General features: G+C 45.6%; 1 protein-coding gene across 1 annotated transcript in view; it reads left to right on the top strand.

The window, feature by feature from the left end:
- The first annotated feature begins 6,444 nt into the window (after nucleotides 1-6,444).
- Nucleotides 6,445-19,858, top strand: part of Ubxn8 (UBX domain protein 8) — a 17,685-nt gene continuing 4,271 nt past the window's right edge. The window contains exons 1-7 of the mRNA XM_036209339.1: nucleotides 6,445-6,584; nucleotides 9,628-9,753; nucleotides 11,814-11,884; nucleotides 13,385-13,507; nucleotides 15,155-15,292; nucleotides 17,338-17,379; nucleotides 18,827-18,901. Of these exons, the coding sequence (XP_036065232.1) occupies nucleotides 6,497-6,584; nucleotides 9,628-9,753; nucleotides 11,814-11,884; nucleotides 13,385-13,507; nucleotides 15,155-15,292; nucleotides 17,338-17,379; nucleotides 18,827-18,901 (663 nt within the window). The 5' untranslated portion in view covers nucleotides 6,445-6,496. The remainder of the gene's footprint in view (nucleotides 6,585-9,627; nucleotides 9,754-11,813; nucleotides 11,885-13,384; nucleotides 13,508-15,154; nucleotides 15,293-17,337; nucleotides 17,380-18,826; nucleotides 18,902-19,858) is intronic.

Below are 19,858 nucleotides of genomic sequence, written 5' to 3'. Positions count from 1 at the left end.
TTTACCAGGGAAAAGCATACCAACTGATTCTTCAAAAACCAAATGGTCAGCTAGCTCTGAAAACATACATACAAGTAATACTATACAGATAAACTTATGAGATTTTACTTATGTATTTAGTAACACACACTCACACAAACACACCCCCACATGTCTGTGTTCCTAAATACATATACATAATACCTATATATTCATATATGTATGTGTGTATATATATATATGCCTGTAACACAATGATAAAAGAGGCCATGGTTTTGAAAGAGAGCAAGGAGGATTATATGGGAGGGGTTGAAGGGGGAGGAGAGGGAAGGGAAAATATCTTAAAAAATAAATGAATAAAACTTGAAACACACAAAAAATATATTGTCTGGAAGGATGTAGCAAAAGATGACCATGGGCCCCTAGGTTCTAGAATTACAGGTGTGCCATCATACTTAATTTATGTTTTGTTAGGCCCTGAACCTAGGGTTTCATATACGAATAAATATTTACGCATGTGCGGTGTTTGGAAGAAAATGACCCCCATAGGGAGTGGCACTATTAGAAGGTGTGGCTTTGTTGGAGAAGGTGTGGCCTTGTTGGAGGTGTGTCACTATGGGGGTGGGCTTTGAGGTCTCCTAGCCTCAAGATCTGCCCAGTGTGGACAGACGCCTTCTACTGCCTTCAGATCAAGATGAAGGACTCTCAGCTCCTTCTCCAGCACCACATCTGCCGGTACACCACCATGCCACCACAATAATGGGCTAAATCTCTGATCTGTAAGCAGCATCCTCAATGAAATGAAATGTTTCCCTTTGTTGTGGTCATAGTATCCCTTCACAGCAATAGAAACCCTAAGACAGCATGTATGTATGTTGTTTTTTTGAAGACAGGGTCTCACTATGTAGCCTGGTTGTCCTGAAACTCAACTCTGTAGACCAGGCTGTCTTGAATTCACAGAGATCTGCCTGTTTTCTGCCTTCTGAGTGCTGGGATTAAAGGTGTGAACCACTATGTCTGGAGTATATATTTTTGATACAGAGATTTACAACTCAGGCTGACCTGGTACATACTATGTATTCCAGGTGGCTTTGAACTTATGCAATCCTGTCTTAGTCTTTATTATTTATTTATTATTTGTTTTTGTTTTTTTTGAGACAAGGTTTCTCTGTGTAGCTTTGTGCCTTTCCTGGAGCTCGCTCTATAGACCAGGCTGGCCTCGAACTCACAGAGATCCACCTGGCTCTGCCTCCCGAGTACTGGGATTAAAGGTGTGTGCCACCACCACCTGACCTGTCTTAATCTTTTAAGAGCTGGGCTTATAAACATGCACCACTATGTCCAACTATTTAATTTTTTGGTTCTTTTTGCAGTATTAGGGATTGAACCTAGGGCCTTGTATATGCTGAGCAAGTAATGACTCTATCACTGAATTGCATCCTGGTTATTAAAAAAAATTAAAAGCTGGCTGGTGAGGTGGCTTAGTGGATAGAGAGGACTGTTGCCAACTCCTGACAACCTGAGTTTAATTTCTGGGATGCACATGGTAGAAAAAGAAAACCAACTCCTCCCAGTTGTCCTCTGATCTCCATAGCAGCACATGCCCACTGTAATACATCATTTAAAACAGAAAGCATTTCAAACACGAGCTCATGGAGCAGGCTGGCCTAGAACTCATTATGTGCATGAAGATGACTCTGAACTCCTGAGCCTCCTCCTTCCATCTCCCAAGTGTTGTGATTATGGGCTAATTTTTTTTTTTTTGAGATAGGGTCTGGTCTTGAATTTTGTCTGTAGCCAAGTAGATCTTGAACTTTTAATCCTCCTGCCTCAACCTCCAGAGTAGTTGGACCTGTAAGTCTGCACACTCAGGCCTGGTTTAATAGGTAAATTATGTAAACTTAAAATGTGTCACCTGGCCAGGTGTGGTGGCCCATGCCACCATATCAATTGAAGTGTGTGAAGAGGACGAATCAGGTCCTGGGTTAACTTCCCAGCACTAGAGAAAAGAACCTCTCTACATATACCACAATTGAGGTGTTTCATAAGATTTTATTATATCTGTAGCCCATGACTTACTCATCTTTGCTAAGATTAAAGATTTCTTCATTAATCACTGTAGCTTTAGTGTTTGTTCCAGGAAATCTTTCCTTACCAGAGACTATAAATCAGTACAGATCTTCATGGTGAACATAGGAACTGCCTCAAAATTCATTTATCTGAAGGGGTAGTTGCTCACAAAAACAGCTTCCTTCTCCAACAGTGAGAGACTGAACTCAATTGGCCAAATCCCCAAATCCCTGTTCTCATCAAAACAGAGCAGGGGATGCACAGGCCTGGATTCCATCTGTAACAACCCAAGAGTGGGAAATCTGACTTCTATCTCTTTATGTTATTGCTAAAAAACTATGATACCACGAACTATGTAATGACCCGAACTCCATCTTGAAAATGTCACCCAAACCACTTCAAGAGTACGGGAATCTATAAAAATCACCTTTCACCTTTTTGGAGGTACTGATGAGATTACGTCAGAGTACTGGTACACTTGCCTACATTAAGAACTACGTAGCTTAGTGAAAAGGTTACCACTGTGGTCTTTCTGTGGCAATTACAGTGATGGGAGTTCACAGCCAACAAACTTGGTAAATACTGCTTGTCTATGCTGGGGACTTAAAACATGGGATGTCCTCCAGGATCAAGGCACCCCTGGGGATTCATTTAAACCTGGTGGATTCAGTACAGGCAGGTCCAGTCCCCTCCTTCCAGACTGAGCAAAGTGTCCCTGTGTAAGCCCAAGGTTTCAAACAGCCAGCTCATGCACTAAGGACAGGTCCCAGTCCCACAGCCTGGATGCCTCCCAAACAGTTCAAGCTATTCAATTGTTTCACTTATCCAGAGGGCCTGATCTAGCTGGGGGCTCCACAGCCGTTGGTTCATAATTCATGTGCTTTCTTTCGATTGGCTATTTGTCCCTGTGCTTTTTGCAATCTTGGATTCAACAATTCACTCTCTTACAGTCCCTCCTCTTTCTCGACAGTTGGACATCTGGAGCTCCACCTGGGGCCTGGCTGAGGATCTCTGCATCCACTTCCATCAGTTATTGGATGAGAGTTCCAAGACGACCATTAGGGTGTTTGGCCATCTGATCACCAGACTATGTCAGATCAGGCTTTCTCTTGACCATTGCCAGCAGTCTACAGAGGATATATCATTGTGGATTTCTGCGGACCTCTGGAGCACTCTGCCTATTCATGTTCTCATGTGGTCTTCATTTATCATGGTCTGTTATTCCTCGTTCTCCCTTTCTGTTCTTGATCCAGCTGGGATCTCCTGCTCCCCTAAGCTTTCTTTCCCTCAAATCTTGCCCTTCATTACTCCCAGTCGTCCAGGTTGTTCATGTAGATCTCATCCATTTCTCTGTCATTGGGCGATCCCTGGGTCTTTCCTAGGGTCCCGTTTTCTAGGTAGCCTCCCTGGAGTTGTGTAGCAGTCTAGTCATCTTTATTTTACATCTAGTATCCTCCTATGAGTGAGTACATACCATGTTTGTCCTTCTGAGTCTGGGTTACCTCACTCAGGATGATTTTTTTCTAGATCCATCGCTTTGTGGAAAAAGGTCTTCACCAATCCCACATCTGACAGAGGGCTGATATCCAGAATATATAAAGAACTTAAGAAATTAGACATCAAAATGCCCAACAGTCCAATTAAGAAATGGGCTATAGAACTAAACAGAGAATTCTCCACAGAGGAAGTTCAAATGGCTGAAAGACATTTAAGGAATTGCTCAACATCCCTAATTATCTGGGAAATGCAAATCAAAACGACTCTAAGATACCACCTTACACTTGTCAGAATGGCTAAGATCAAAAACACAGAAGACAGCTTATGCTGGAGAGGATGTGGAGCAAGGGGAACTCTCCTTCACTGCTGGTGGGAATGCAAGCTTGTACAGCCACTTTGGAAATCAATATGGCGCTTCCTTAGAAAATTGGGAATCCATCTCCCCCAAGACCCAGCTGTAGCACTCTTGGGCATATACCCAAGGAATGCTCAATCATACCACAAGGGCATTTGCTCAGCTATGTTCATATCAGCATTGTTTGTAATAGCCAGAACCTGGAAACAACCTAGATGCCCTTCAACTGAAGAATGGATAAAGAAAATATGGTACATATACACAGCGGAGTACTACTCAGCAGAGAAAAACAGTCTGAGCTTTTTGAAGTTAAAGTTTTTTTGTTGTTTTTTATTTTGACACAGGATCTCACTGTGTACAGGCTGGCCTGGAACCAGTCACAATCCTCCTGTCTCAGCCTCCTGTGCTGAGATTATAGCCACAAACTACCACACTCAGCAATAAAATTCATTGCCTATTTACAAAGCAATCTTCAATGGGCCTAGGTCCAATTTGCCTTTTTACATTTCTTTTTTCAAGAATTTTTCCTTTTATTGAAAAGTTTTTTTTTTTTTTTTTTTTCCCTCACATAATATGTCCATTTCCCCTTCCTTCTATTCCTCCCCACCTCTCATCTCATCCGGGTCCACCCCTTTCTGTCTCTCAATAGAAGACAGGCTTCTAAGGGATAACAAAAATAAACACATTGGAACAGGACAAAGAAACAGAAGGAAAAGAGCCCAAGAGAAGGCACAAGAAACAGTGACCCATGTTTGCGCACTTGGGAATTCCATAAAAACAGTAAACTGGAAGCCATAATATATACACAAAGGACTTGTAGGGTAAAAAGGGATAAGAAAAATATATAAATAAAATTTAAAAAAGAAAAAAGCCCCGACACATTATTAGACAAAGAACCTCCAAAGATGCCCTTGAGTTCATTTTCTTTTCTTTTCTTTTCCTACACCTGGGCATGCAGGCTACCCTACCCTGGAGAGTAGTTGGTTTTCCCAGTGAGACTCCCTTGGAGAAAATTAAATTTTCATTTGCAAGTGGTTATCAGTTGGGGATTGTTTCTGGGTTAGGGATGGAGATGTGTCTTCTACTTTCAGCTCTAGGCCCCCATCTGGTGCAGACCCGTGCAGGTCCTGTGCATGCTGCCTTAGCCTCTGAATTCATATGTGCACTGATCTTTCTGATTTAGAAAACCTTGTTTTCCTGGTGTCCTCCATCCCCTCTGGCTCTTACACTTTTTCTGCCTCCTCTTCTTTGGGCTTCCCTGATCCCTGAGGGCAGGGATTTGATGGAGACATCCCACTTAGGGGTCAGTGTTCCAAGGTCTTTCTCTCCTTTGTACACTTTTCTCTTTTTTGAGACAGTGTTCTCTCTATAGCACTGGCTGTCCTGCAACTGCTCTGTAGACCATGCTGACCTTGAACTCGCAGAGATCCACCTGCCTCTGCCTCCCAAGTGCTGGGATTAAAGGCGTGGGCTACCATGCCTAGCTTCCTCTGTATACTTCAAACTTTCAACCTCAGCAGTATTTTAGCCACCAGAGCACCTTCGCATTGATTCCTAAACTTGAAATCGTGTTTTCTTTTTGAATCCTGTCTCCCAAATGTATTCATTCCATTCTTTTTTTGGACAATGCCTCAACATGTCTGCCTATTTGGCCTAGAACAATGTAGACCAAGTTGGCCTCAGACTCCCTAGTGCGGGGATTATAGGCATACCCAGTCCAGATTCCTAACCACCACAAGTTAGACATTACTTCCTCAGGAAATACTTCTCCGCCCTGCAGAATGTGGTTGGGTAGCACTGTACGCACACGTTCCTATGATGGCACCAGACATCACATACGGGGGCATCTCTCCCAGAGCTGAGTTTGTCCAGGACAGATTCAGTAACTTCCACATACTTGCATCTCTGAGCTCTAGAGAACCAGGCATGTGGTGGGGCATAAATAAATGTTACTTGAGCTACACCGAAGAGTGACTGGAAGCTTTGAGATGTGCAAAGTTGGCTATCCTCTCAGTGGGGGAGTCCTTCCCTACCTGAGCTGCCGAGTTGCCATGGAGTGACAATGACGTCACAGAACCGTGAGGCCAAGGTTAAGTCCTAACAGTGGCACACGCGTGCGCAAACTGAGAGGGGGCGCAATAGCGGGGGCGCAGGTCTAGAGGATCCTACGCGGGTGTGGGGCGGGCAGCGGGCCCGCGGGACCTGTCAGGGTGAGAAAATGCTGAGTAACTAGGAAGCTGGGGACCAAACGCTAGTCACCCCAAGGCCTCGAGGCCCCGCAGCGCCAACTGCTCCTTCCCGCCATTTCACTCTTCTAGCGCCATCGTCTAGGCCCTCGGGCAATCCACAGCCATCCCGACATCCCCGCAGGACGGGCGCCTCCCTGGACCTCCGCAGCCGAAGGAGATGACCCGCGCCTTCTGAGGCCAGGACGATGGGGTTGATCCCGGAGGGGCTGAGCTCGTGGGGCCCACGCCGCAGCCTCAGGACCTGAGACCCTGCCCACGTCGCTCACAGCGCGAGGCCTACGCGCCAGCCTCACCGGAAGGCACGGCCGGAAGGGGCGGGCACTGCGCCCGGCGGGTCCTCGGCGCCATGGCGTCTCGTGGCGTCGTTGGCATTTTCTTGCTCTCCGCTCTCCCTCTGTTGTGTCTGGAGCTCCGGCGCGGGATTCCGAGTCTCGGTAAGTGTTGTCTCTCGTCCTCGGTGTCTCCCGCCCTGGGGTCTTTTCACCCGAGTGGTGCGTACAGTTTCTTTCTGGCCATGGCGCCTCCGCGCGGCTTTGACTACAATTCCCAGAGTCCACCGCGCCCGCCCATCTTCCGGCGCCACCTCCGTTTCGCGGGAAAAGTTCGCTGAGAGTCTGGCCAAGGTCTACTGGGAGTGAGAAGCGCGGGGACAGATACGAACTGTTGTCCTTGAAAGGCGTGATGAGAGACGGGGGCCTTCCGAGCATTGAGACGGAGCCATCGCCTGGAAGGCCTTGGTGACAGCAAGATCAAGGAAAGAGAGTCCCCAAATACCCCCCCCCCCCCCCACTTTATTTATTTTTTGGAGCTGAGGATCGAACCCAGGGCTTTGCGCTTGCTAGGCAAGCGCTCTACCACTGAGCTAAATCCCCAACCCAAATACATTTATTGAATCCTATTCTAAGTCAGACACAGTTTGCAATCTCGATCTCCACTGCTGCTGGAAAGACTTGTAGGTAGTGTTAGCGTAAAACAAAACAAAACAAAACAAAAATCCCCGAAATAGATCTCACCCCAGAGTGGGTAAGAGTTTATTTTGGAGTCAAATATGATTTATTTTATGTGCATTGGCATTTTGCCTACACATCTGTCTGTGTGAGGGTGTCAGAGCCCTTGGAACTGGAGTTACAGACAGTTGTGAGCTGCCATGTGGGTGCTACCAGGGTCCTCGGGAGGAGCAGTCAGTGTTGTTAACCACTGAGCCATCTCTCCAGCCCCAGAGGGCCATTTTTGGAAGTCAGGTTTCTCCTTCCACCTCTACATGGGTCCTGAGGAATCAAAGTAATTCAGATTATTGGGCTTGGGAACCAAGCACTTTTATCCAGAGTCCTCTTGCTGGCCCAACACGACTTTTATTTCAACAACAGCAGCAAGAATTCACACTCATGACTGCACAGATCACCCGCTCCTGTCCGTACTCTAATGTAGAATCCCTCACTTGGCGCTCATATTTGAGTCCCTAGTCATCGAGAAGGTCACCATTTAGCATGGTGGGACCTCAGGGCACTTGAGGGTAGAGACCACATCAGATTTGTGTTTCTGTTCCTTATCACAGTGTTTAAGAACACTAAGCCACGAGTTGGAGAAAATGCACCTGGCCTTCTGGCGGCAGCCCGTGTGCTTTGGGCCACTTCACTCTGGACTGCTCTGCTGTGCAGCAGCAGTAGTTTGCTTTTGCACACCCTCCCCGCGGGGGTTCTTGATAAATCTGGTAACAGTATTTAAGTCTGTGTTAGCGATCCATCTCCCAGTGCAACAGCTGCGGTGCTAATCAGGTTACCAGAGGAGCACACCTCATGACTGGTGAGGTTCTAAACTGTGTAAGTCCTTCTTTACATAGTCTTCAGTGGGGGCTGGAGAGGTGGCGCAGTGGGTAAGAGCACTGGCTGCTCTTCCAGAGGACCCGGGTTCAATTCCCAGCAGCCACATGGCAGCTCACAACTCTCTGTAACTCCAGTTCCAGGGGACCTGACACCCTTATAGACACACATGTAGGCAAAACGCCAGTGCACTCAGAATAAAAATAAATCATTAAAACAAAACAAAACAAAAAAAATTACCTCCAGTTAAAGGTCCACTCGGACCTAGTCCTTATCATATGAATAAAATGGTTCTTCTGTGCCTGCCAAACTTTAAAAATCAAAAATAAAACCATTCTGGAATGAGGGTTCAGGGCCAAACAAAACAAAACAAAGGAACAACAACCTCCTAAAAACTCAGGATAAATTTTGATCCTACTGTGTATCTCTTCCCTCAGCATTTAACAGATTGTGTGACACAGACTGATGCTTTTACTTTGTTGTCATGTCTGTGCCCTGCCCCCCCCCCCCCCCCCACACACACACACAGGATTTCTCTGTGTAGTTTTGGCTGTCCTGGACCTCACTCTGTAGACCAGGCTGGCCTTGAACTCACAGAGATCTGCCTGCCTCTGCCTCCCGAGTGCTGGGATTAAAGGCGTGCGCCGCCACACTTGACTGGTGCTCTTGACAATTGATCTTTGCCTGAGCTCTCAGAACAGTGCAAGGAGTACTGCATTATTACCTCCCCAGAGTAAACGTGTGAGTAGTAATTTCGTGTGTAAATGAGGAAGTGCTGGGAACGAGAGAAACACACAATGGCACAGTTCAGTCCTGAGAGAGAATTTGGCATTTCAGGGACTAGGCAGGATTGTATAGCTCAGTAGAGAGAAGTATTCTTAGAAGGCTGGTGGCTAAGGCCCAGAACCAAATAAGTAAATAAGCAAATAGACATTTTGGGCCAGCAGGATGGTGGTGCTTACTGCCAAGCTTGATGACCGGGGTTGGATTCCTGGAACCCATGTGGAGGAGAGAGAGAGCTGAGTCTTGCGAGTTGGTCCTCTGACCTCATGTGCATGGAGGGATGCACTTTGCCTCTCTACCCTGAGTGCCCCAAATAACAAATTCTTGAAAAAAAAAATTAATGTCTTCTTTGAGAATGACTATTTAAAATAGAACTGGAATTTGACAAGATACTACTCTCAATCTTATTTATAAGGCAACCAAATCTTAGGCATTATTAATACTCATACTATTTATAATACAGCTGAACACTATGTCTTCCTAAAACAGGATGTTTCTTTCTTTCTTTTTTCTTTTTGGTTTTTCAAGACAGGGTTTCTCTGTGTAGTTTTGGTTCCTGTCCTGGATCTTACTCTGTAGACCAGGCTGGCTTTGAACTCAGAGATCCGCCTGGCTCTGCCTCCCTAGTGCTGGGATTAAAGGTGTGCGCCACAGCTGCCTGGCAGGATGTTGCTTCTAGAATTAGTTTTTGCTTGCTGTGGTAGTGAAGGTCAGGTTGAATTCTAGTGCCCCAGTAGACTTAGGAAGCCAGTCAGGACGCTTGCATCACTTAGCGTTCTTTCTAGAGCAAACAATCCCTCATTTATTATTAGTAGCAAGGAGAGAGAATTTTTCTTCTAATGAAAAATGTTTTGTTTCAATTTTTCTTTCTAAGGAATTAAAGATCTCGTTTTGTTGAGTGGCCGGATCTTCCTGCTGCTTGCCCTGCTGACATTAGTCATTTCTGTGGCCACCTCCTGGATTAACTCATTTAAGCCTCCTCCCCAAGTTCACCGGAAAGGTACGTTTATTACTTGTGTTACCTTTACATTTTTTATTCACTAAAAAAAAAGTAACCTTTTCTACTCAGATTTCTTTCATTTGTTTATCTGACAATAAGAACTGTTTGACCATTAATTTATTTTGTTTATTTTTTTAAAATTTATTTATTTTCTGTACTTGAGTGCTCTATCTGCATGTACATCTTTATTCCAGAAGAGGGCATCAGATCCCACTATAGATGGTCGTGAGCCTCCATGTGGTTACTGGGATTAAACTCAGAACCTCTCTAGAAGAACAGTCAGTGCTTTCTTTTTTTGTTTGTTTGCTTTTGTTTTTTTTTTTTTTCCGAGACAGGGTTTCTCTTGTGTAGCTTTGGTCCCTGTCCTGGAACTCACTCTGTAGACCAGGTTGGCCTTGAACTCACAGAGATCTACCTGACTGCCTCCCGAGTGCTGGGATTAAAGGCGTGCACCACTACCACCTGGCCTCAGTCAGTGCTCTTAACTGCTGAGCCATCTCACCAGCCCTTGACCATTAATTTATGATGTGTGATCTCAAGTGGAAGCCCTGTGGGTTCCAGGGGTGGAACTAAGGTCATAAGGTTTGGCAGTAAGTGTCTTTACCCACTGAACTATCTTACCAGCCTTAGGCACACTAAACGCCATGGGATAGAGATAGCTCAGTAGTTAAGAGCACTGACTGCTCTATTCCTAGCATCCATATGGTGTCTCATAGCTGTCTGTTAACTCTACTTCCCAGGGTTCTGACACCCTCTTCTGGCCTTCATGGGCACTGCACGTATGTGGTACACAGACATACATGTAGACAGAACACTCACACACAAAATTAAAAACAAAGCCAAACAAACAAACAAAAAACAGTATTGCACTTGCCCTTATAACAGATTACTTTAAAACTAACATCTCTTCTTAAATGTAAATTAACAAAAGCTTCCCAGTAATAAATTTGTTTTTGTTTTTTAAGATAGAGTGTTCTATAACCCACGCTGGCTTAGTACATACTATATATATAGCTGAGGATGACTTTGAAGTTCTGATCCTCCTGCCTCCACCTCCTGACGGCTGAGATCACAAGTATGCACCAAGCCTGGGACTATGTGGTGCCGGGGATCTAGCTCAGAACCTTGTGTGTGCTAGGCAAGCCTTGTGTGTGTGTCTACTAACCAGGTTACACCCTCAGCCTCTGTAGTTTATTACTTTTAAAATATAAATAAATATAACAAATGGTATAAATTTATAGCCTTTTCACATTAACCAGGCAAAAAAAAACATAATTGGAAAAGATTATTCAACCCAATAATATATGGCAACATGGATGCTTTGGGGATTCCTGGTGAGAGATTTTGTATTTTCTCTGCTTTGATCTCTTATACTGCAGCTGACTCAATTTGGAAATTAAAGAAGGACATTGTAATTTCCTTTAGCAATTTTATGTGAGTTGTATTTTCAGAGCTTGTTGTGAACCTCAGTTGTAGAAGCATGAACAGTTTCAGTCCTTAGCACTCCAAAAAAAATCAAATAAAAAAGTGAAAGCATGTTGCTTTCAGGAAGATGGTTTGCCTCTCACACTGCTTGGCAAGCCCCTGAGGACTGCTGTTTGGGAGATGTGCCCTTGAAAACGGTGTGTTTGCATTATTTGAGTCATGTGGCTCATTTGTGGGTTGACAGGTTATTGGCCTCCACTGAAGGCTGATGCTGCCTAATATGTGATATTAAAACTGTTTAGCTGGGTGTGGTGATACATGCTGCTGCTAAGGCTGCAGGATTCCCAGTTCCAGGCCAGCCAGTGCTACGTAGAGAGACCCTGTCTCCAGAAAAGGGAATTTGTTATATAAAAATATATGTTAGTGAATTGTTTCAGAACAGAGCTTTTATTACAGTTCATATGGAAATGTCTTCATTTCTACGGGTTGAATGAATGTACCTCATTTTCATTATTTGAAAAAATAGGTAGTGCTAATGTCTTTCAGAATGTTGAAATCTGTAGACTATTTTTAGAGAAAACAGATTTGATTCTTTGATACTTGAGAATAAGAGTGTTTTTATGTTTTGGGAGCAGAAGGAGAAGAAGAGAATGAGAAAAGACAAAAACTGGTGAGAAAAAAGCAACAGGAGGCCCAGGGGGAGCAGGTAAGGCTCGGCTGGCCCTCAGAACTCCTGTGGGGGCCCTCTCGCAGTGCTGGGCTCAGAGGTCTTTGTGTGGATGCTTACTGATGTCTAATTGATGGGGCGTCAAATCATGCGCTCCCTCCAGTTTGAGACAAGGTCTCTTGTAGTGTAGGCTGACCTTGGATGCTGGTCTCCTGCCTCCACTCCCTTCCTGCTGGGATTACCCAGGCTCATTGATGTGTTTGTGACGTGTGTGCAGAGAGTTGGTTCTCTCCTTCCACTCTGTGGACCCCAGGGTTTGAACGCGGTGGGTGGTCAGGCATGGTGGCAGAGACCTTTACCCATGGACAGTTGCGTTTGTGCTGACCACTGTTGTAGCCAATGTTAGCTCCAATCTCAGGATCCCCCTGCCTCGGTTCAGCAGCCTGAGTGCTGAGATCAAAGGTGTGTGCCACCATGCCTAGAACATGCTTGTTTTACATGTGGTTTTTTTTGTTGTTGTTTTGTCGTTGTTGTTGTTGTTATATCTTGGTCACTGTTCTGTTACTGGGAAGAGACACTCTAACCCAGGCAACTCTTATAAAAGAAAGCATTTAATTGGGGGTTTGCTTACAGTTGCAGAGGCTTAGTCTATCATCATAGCAGGAGCATGGTGTCAGGCAAGTGTGGTGCTGTAGAAGTAGCTGAGGGTTTTATATCTTTTTTTCTTTTTTAAGATTTATTTATTTATCATACAGACAGTGTCCTGTTTGCATGTAACCCTGCAGGCCAGAAGAGGGCACCAGATCTCATTATAAGTGGTTGTAAGCCACCATGTGGTTGCTGGGAATTGAACTCAGGACCTCTGGAAGAGCAGTCGGTGGTCTTAACCACTGAGCCATCTCTCTAGCCTGAGTTTTATAACTTGATCCTCAGGTAGCAGGCAGAGTGAGAGATGCTGGGCCTGGCATGGGCTTTTGATACCTCAAAGCCTACCCCCACTAACACACCACCTCCAATGAGGACACACCTCCAAGAAGTGACTAAATATTCAAATATATGATTCTGTCTTAGGGTTACTGTTGTGAAGAGACACCATGACCGCAGCACTCATAAAGGAAATCTAACTGAGGCTTCTTCACAGGTTCAGTCCATTGTCCTCATGTGGCTAAGCACAGCAGCAAGCAGACAAACGTAGTGCTGTAGAGAAGCTGAGAGTTCTACATCCTAATCAGCAGGCAGCAGGAAGAGAGATTGACACCGAGCCTGGCTTGAGCTTCTGAATTGCTCAAAGCCCACCCCCAGTGACACACTTCCTCCAACAAGGCCACGCCTCCTGATGGTCCCGCTCCCTAATGCCTAAGCCTTCAAATATATGAGCCTCTGGGGGCCATTCCTGCTCAAAGCACCACAGAGACTACGGGGCCATGCTTACTCAACCCTCCTCAACTCTCACACCTTGTTCCTGACTTACGACTTCATAGACAGTGGCAATGTGTAGAAACACTAATGTATAGTAATAACACTTTGTTTCTAAAACAGGCCAGCAGATATATCCAGAGTGTTTTAAAACCTCAGCAGGAAATGAAATTGAAAAAACTAGAGGAACGCTTTTATCAAATGACGGGTAAAACCTGGAAATTAACTCCTGGCCACAGACTTGAGGTTAGACAAACACTGGTTTTATATTTTGAATCCTATTATATGTTTCCTGTTGGGGTGTGTGTGTGTGTGTGTGTGTGTGTGTGTGTGTGTGTGGTAGTGTGGAGTATGAAGTGTTGGGGTAGATGGTAGTGTGGAGTATGAAGTGTTGGGGTAGATGGTAGTGTGGAGTATGAAGTGTTGGGGTAGATGGTAGTGTGGAGTATGAAGTGTTGGGGTAGATGGTAGTGTGGAGTATGAAGTGTTGCACTTCCTGGAATACTTTGCCTTTTAGAGTGATGAGTTACCATGTAGGTTGAATCTGAATTAGAAAACCTGATTTTTTTTTGTTGTTGTTGTTGTCTGAGACAGGGTTTCTCTGTGTAGCTTTGCTCCTTTCCTGGAACTCACTCTGTAGACCAGGCTGGCCTCGAACTCACAAAGATCCGCCTGCCTCTGCCTCCCGAGTGCTGGGATTACAGGCGTGTGCCACCACCGCCTGGCTCCCTGATTTTTAATAGAACCAAATACTATGATTCTATTTAGCTGTGGATGTTTTAGAGTCACATACTGAGACATTCCTTTACATACATGTAGTCGTGTGACTTCCTTGGGGAGACTAAAACAAGTGCCTATTTACCCAAGGTGGGGCATGAGTGAGTGACCAAGGAAACCATCCCATCCCAGTCTAGCGTAGTGAGTTTCCAGGCATGTGGGTGAGCGGATACTCCCAGGAGTAAAGGCAGCTGCATCACTCCAAAGCCCATGGGTGACACTGCTCTACAGAGTCTATCCCTGGGCCTTCCTGCACATCTGCAGCCTGCCGTCAGCAGAGCCGCTCCCCAGCAGCAGTCGATTCTGTCACTCCCAGGAGGGCCTTGTGCATCTGAGACTCTACTGTTCCTGGGTTGTAGGACAAGCCTCCGGCCTCCTCCTATGGGGTGGGGTTGATTCAGGGAAAGAGCTGCACAGCCCACCTGGTGTCCCCCCCTACCTGGTGTCCCCACAGCCCACCTGGTGTCCCCACGGCCCACCTGGTGTCCGCACGGCCCCCCTGGTGTCCCCACGGCCCACCTGGTGTCCGCACGGCCCTCCTGGTGTCCCCACAGCCCACCTGGTGTCCCCCCCCACCTGGTGTCCCCACGGCCCACCTGGTGTCCCTATGGCCCACCTGGTGTCCCCCCCCACCTGGTGTCCCCACGGCCCACCTGGTGTCTGCACAGCACATCATCTGCACTGTCTCGCTTCCTCTGTTGAGAGGGAGAAAGGCTACTGTTAGCCATTTCCTTGTTTCTGTCTGTGGAGAGACTTTGGTGTTTAGCTAGAGATAGGACACTTTTGAGGCAGAAGCAGGGCCTGTTGAAGTTCAAGGCCAATCTGGACTCCATGAGAGCTGCAGGCCTGCCAGGGCTACCTAGCATGATCTGTGCCAGAACACAAACCAGAAACAAGATGAGCAGGGCCTTGCCAGTTTCTGTCAGCTGGGGGATGGGGATGGGATGATGGGTAAAGGTAAATTCTGGAGCCTCCTGTTTTCTTGTCCAAAGAAATGGCTATGCTTTAGTTTTCTGGATCTAAAAATGACTATCAGAGTTAAAAATGTAACCATTACGAATAGCATCTAGTCAACAGAACATGCCTCTTTAGAATTTTTCGGTTGTTTTTGACCAGGGAGATGAAGATTCGGTGCTTGAAAATTTGAGTCAGGTGTCTTTGGAAACGGCGAACAGAGAAGCAGCAAGAAGACGCAACTTGCCCAAGCTTTTAACTGAAATCTCACCACCTGCTCAGCAGCCCGCCAAGAAGGAGGTTCGTCCAGAGCACTCACTGAGTGTGGTCACTGCATGGCCAGAGTGTGTTCTTTGGAGAGGTGGCTACTAGGGGAAGAGGAGGATGGTGTCTTCTCACCTCCTTGCAGAGGGAAAGCTGTATAGATCCTTGGTCCTGTTTAATAACAAAAATCTGAACCAAATTTAGAGGAGAGCTAGAAGATACTGAGTTAAAAGATGATAAGGATAGAGTTCATGAAGGGCAGCATTCCTTTAGGTGTTTGAAGACTTTGCTGTGTGGGTCTTGTGAGTGGTCAGTAACTTTTACAGGTTGAATACCCTCACTTGAAATGCCTGAGATCAGAAGTATTTCAGATTTTAGGGTATTTTCCTGTATGTATTGAGATACTGGGATAGGGCTCAAGTATAAGCGAGTTCATTTTCTGTATGCCTTATTTACATAAGCTGCAGAAGTTTTAATCAGTGTCTCTAAGTAACTCTGGGCATAACGGCAAGGCATTATGCCTCTGTCTCCCAGGTGCTGGGACAACAGCCTGTACTACAACCCAAGGCTTTTCCTGTTTCATTACATAGTGTGTTTTTATATAATATCCTTGAACATCTTAAAAGAAACATTTTAGGGAAGCATGCTGGCGGTTAGTTACAGGGTCTGGTGTATGCTAGGCAAGCACTCGCCAACTGGGCTGCCTTACCCAGTGTGAACTCACTCTCCTTTTTTTTGGAAGAATTTCCTGGGGCTGGAGATTTGGCTCAGAGGTTAAGAGCACTGGCTGCTCTTCCAGAGGTCCTGAGTTCAATTTCCAGCAACCACATGGTGGCTCACTACCATCCATAATGAGATCTGGTGCCTCCTTCTGGCCTGCAGGTAGACATACATGCAGAACTCCGTATAAATAATAAAGAAAAATCTAAAAAACAAAACAAAACAAAACAAAAATTATTTAGTGTATGTGAGTGTACATGAGAGTGTGAAGATCTGAGTGTACAGCCTATGAGAATCCACTTCCCCCGGGGATTGAACCCGGGTTGTTAGCCAGTGTTAGTCAATGTTCTGTTGCTGTGAAGAGACACTGACCACGGCAACTCTTTTTTTGGGGTTTTCAAGACAGGGTTTCTCTGTGTAGCCCTGCCTGTCCTGGAATTCACTCTATAGACCAGGCTGGCCTTGAACTCACTGAGATCAAACCCAGCTCTATTGTAAAGCTTTAAAAAACTTTTATAAAGCCGGGCAGTGGTGGCACACACCTTTAATCCCAGCACTTGGGAGGCAGAGCCAGGCGGATCTCTGAGTTGGAGGCCAGCCTGGTCTACAGAGTGACTTCTAGGCTCCAGGAAAGGCACAAAGCTACACAGAGAAACCCTGTCTCAAAAAAGCTTTTATAAGAATTACAGTAGTAGCCAGGCGTGTGGTGGTGCATGGCTTTAATTCTAGCACTTGGGAGGCAGAGCCAGCCTGGTCTACAGAGCTAGCTCCAGGACAGTCTCAAAAGCTACACAGAGAAACTGTGTCTCAAAATACCAAAAAAAAAAAAAAAGAAAAAAAAATTACAGTAGCAATTTATCGTGTGTGAATATGTGTATGCATGTACGCAGTCAGAGATAACTTTTCAGGAGTTGGTTCGTATTTTCCACCATGTGGGTCCTAGGAATCAAACCCAGTCAGGTTGGGCAGCAAACACCTTTAATTCAGCCACCAGACTGGGCCTCACTATAAATGTCTGATAGATGTATGTATAAGAAGCCTTCTCTTAAAACCTAGATGCTAGCCGGGTGGTGGTGGTACATGCCTTTAATCCCAGCGGGAGGCAGAGCCAGGCGGATCTCTGTGAGTTCGAGGCCAGCCTGGTCTCCAAAGTGAGTTCTAGGAAAGGCGCAAGCTACACAGAGAAATCCTGTCTTGAAAAACAGAAAAACAAAACAAAACAACAACAAAAAATCAACAAAAAACAAACAAACAAAAAACCCTAGATGCATGTAACCTAGTGAGCAGGGCTTTTCCTGAGAGTGGCCACTTCTTGGAAATGTGTTTTACTCTCCTTCCACCTACTACCCATATTTCTGTAGGTTCCTGATTTACCTGAAGAGCCCTCAGAAACAGCTGAAGAGGTAAGTTTCTCTCATTCTCCATTTCCTTTGATGTCCTAGGCAGCTAAGTCCCACCTACCCCTGGGGTTAGAGAGAAGAGCCCTTCCTTGTGGCTGCCCTGGAGTCGGGTCTTCTGAGGATGGCACCCGAGGCTCAGCTGAGTGCCGCTTTGGGAGGCAGTCTGCTGAGCTGTCTTTTAAGCACTCACTGTTTTAGTGAGCTGCTTACTACAGAACAAGCATTGAGACAGACAGGCAGACGCCTGCACACCAGTCTCCCCTGAGATGAAACCGCTTGTGCATTTAAAGAGTGGGTCACCCTGGCTGGGCTGGGACGGATACCGCACCTGCCTGGGCATGGTGGGCGCCTGTCTTGGCCTCTGCTGTGGGCTGTCTTAGCTCTAGGTGATTGATGCAGGAGGACCACGTCTTTAGAGCCATCAGGTTATTGGGAAAATGTCCAAAAAGGGGACTGCCAGTGTCCCACCTTGTGAAAGGTCAGCGTCCATTAGACTCCTCAGCCATGCAGTTAAGAGAGACTCAGTTTGTAACATTGAAGTTTGGTGCTTTGTGTATCTTAGAGAAATCTGAAAGTTAATCACAGGGACAAGACAATTCAAGACAGTAATCCAGATACTGAAGCCCCGAGAGGAAAATGTCTGTTTTTTATGTGTATGTGCATGTGCCTGCTGTGGTGATGTTTTATTTATGCTGAAATGTGATTTTATTTGTATGTTAATAAATAAAGTTGCCTGGGGGTCAGAGCTAGAAGCAAGCCATTTAGCAGAGGTCTGGTGGTGGTAGCACACGCCCTTAAGCCAATCATCACATGGCAGGCAGAGTCTCTGTGTGTTGTTCAAGGACACAGCCAAGTGGTGACCTGAACCTTTAATCTCAGTACGAACCATAAAGCTTTCCAGCCCCTTTAAAAGTCATTTCTTTTAGATTTATTGGATATGTATGAGTGTTTTATCTGCATGTATGTCTGTGCTCCACATGGAGGTCAGAAGAGGGGATCATATCCTCAGGAACTGGAGTTACAGAGGTTGCCAGTGGCAATAGTGGTGCTGGGAATTGACCCTTGGTCCTCTGGAAGAGCAGCCAGTGCTCTTAACCACTGAACCATGTCTCCAGCCTGCTTAAAAACATTTTGTGAGGTAGAGCTTCCCGGAGTCTAGGATGGCCTCCAGCTTCCTGTGCAGCTGCATAACATCTTGAGCTCCTGATGCCCCTGCCCTGCCTTTGCAGTGCCGGCAACTGGCTTATGAACCACCCCCTGTGTATGTAGGAGTGGGTATTGAACCTAGGGCTTTGTACATGAGCTGAGCCCCATCCCTAGGCCAGACTGGAGTTCCTATCGTGCTTTGCTCAGGCTGATCTCAAATGTGCAATCTTCTTGACTCAGCTTCCCCTGTGGATTGCAGGTCTGGGTGACCACTGTGGCTTACCTGAGTATTTGTATTCCCCAGGTAGTTACTGTTGCCCTTCGATGCCCAAGTGGGCGTGTTTTGAGGAGGAGATTTTTCAAGTCTTGGAATTCACAGGTGAGGAAGTCAATGTTTTCAGAAATAGTTACTTATCAAATTTGTCAGTAGTGTGTTCAAATGCAGTGGGATCTGTTACCACATAGACAATATGGATATTCTGCATTGCATAAGGTTTGGTAATTTCTTTGAATTGTGATTTCTCTCTGCATTTACATTTTGTTGTTTTTCCCATTAATTTTTTTTCTTTTTAGTGTTAAGGATAATGTAGCTAGTCTTTCTCTGTCCCACCAGCCAGCTCCCATATAAACGACAGAGTAATAAAAATTTAGTAATAAAAGCTCAGCTGACAGCTTAGGCTTGTTACTAACTAGCTCTTATAACTTAAATGAACCCATTTTATCAATCTACTTTTTGTCTCCTGGCTTTATTACCTTTACTCTGTGCTGTCCATGCTGCTGCTTCTCTGCCTGCAACAACCCCCTTCTTTCCAGCATCCTGTGTGCCTGAAAATCCTGCCTAGGTATTGGCTGTTCAGCTTTTTATTAAACCACTCAGAATGACACATCTCCATAGTGAACAGATTCTTCCACCACAGGGTTACATTGATACTTGGATTCCCTTGGAATATTCTATCTTTGTCACTTATCTGTTTTTTGTTGAGACACAGATCTTGCTGTTGCCTGGGTTGGTCTCAAATCCAGTAACTTTTGGCTCCAGGAGTCCTCTAGCCTCAGCTCTTGAGTAGCAAGGACTAAGCTGTATGGAAATTCATCCAGCTTATTTTTCTATTTGAAGCAAGACATGCTTTAATATTTCATATTTTAGCCGGGCGGTGGTGGTGCATGCCTTTAATCCCAGCACTCGGGAGGCAGAGGCACGCGGATCTCTGTGAGTTTGAGGCCAGCCTGGGCTACCAAGTGAGTTCTAGGAAAGGAACAAAGCTACACAGAAAAACCCTATCTCGAAAAAGAAAAAAATAAAACAAAAAAACCAAAATATTTCATATTTTGAGGC

The sequence above is a fragment of the Onychomys torridus genome, chromosome 17 (assembly GCF_903995425.1).
Source record: "Onychomys torridus chromosome 17, mOncTor1.1, whole genome shotgun sequence".
Taxonomy (NCBI): Eukaryota; Metazoa; Chordata; class Mammalia; order Rodentia; family Cricetidae; genus Onychomys; species Onychomys torridus.
This window is presented reverse-complemented; position numbering and strand designations above follow the sequence as displayed.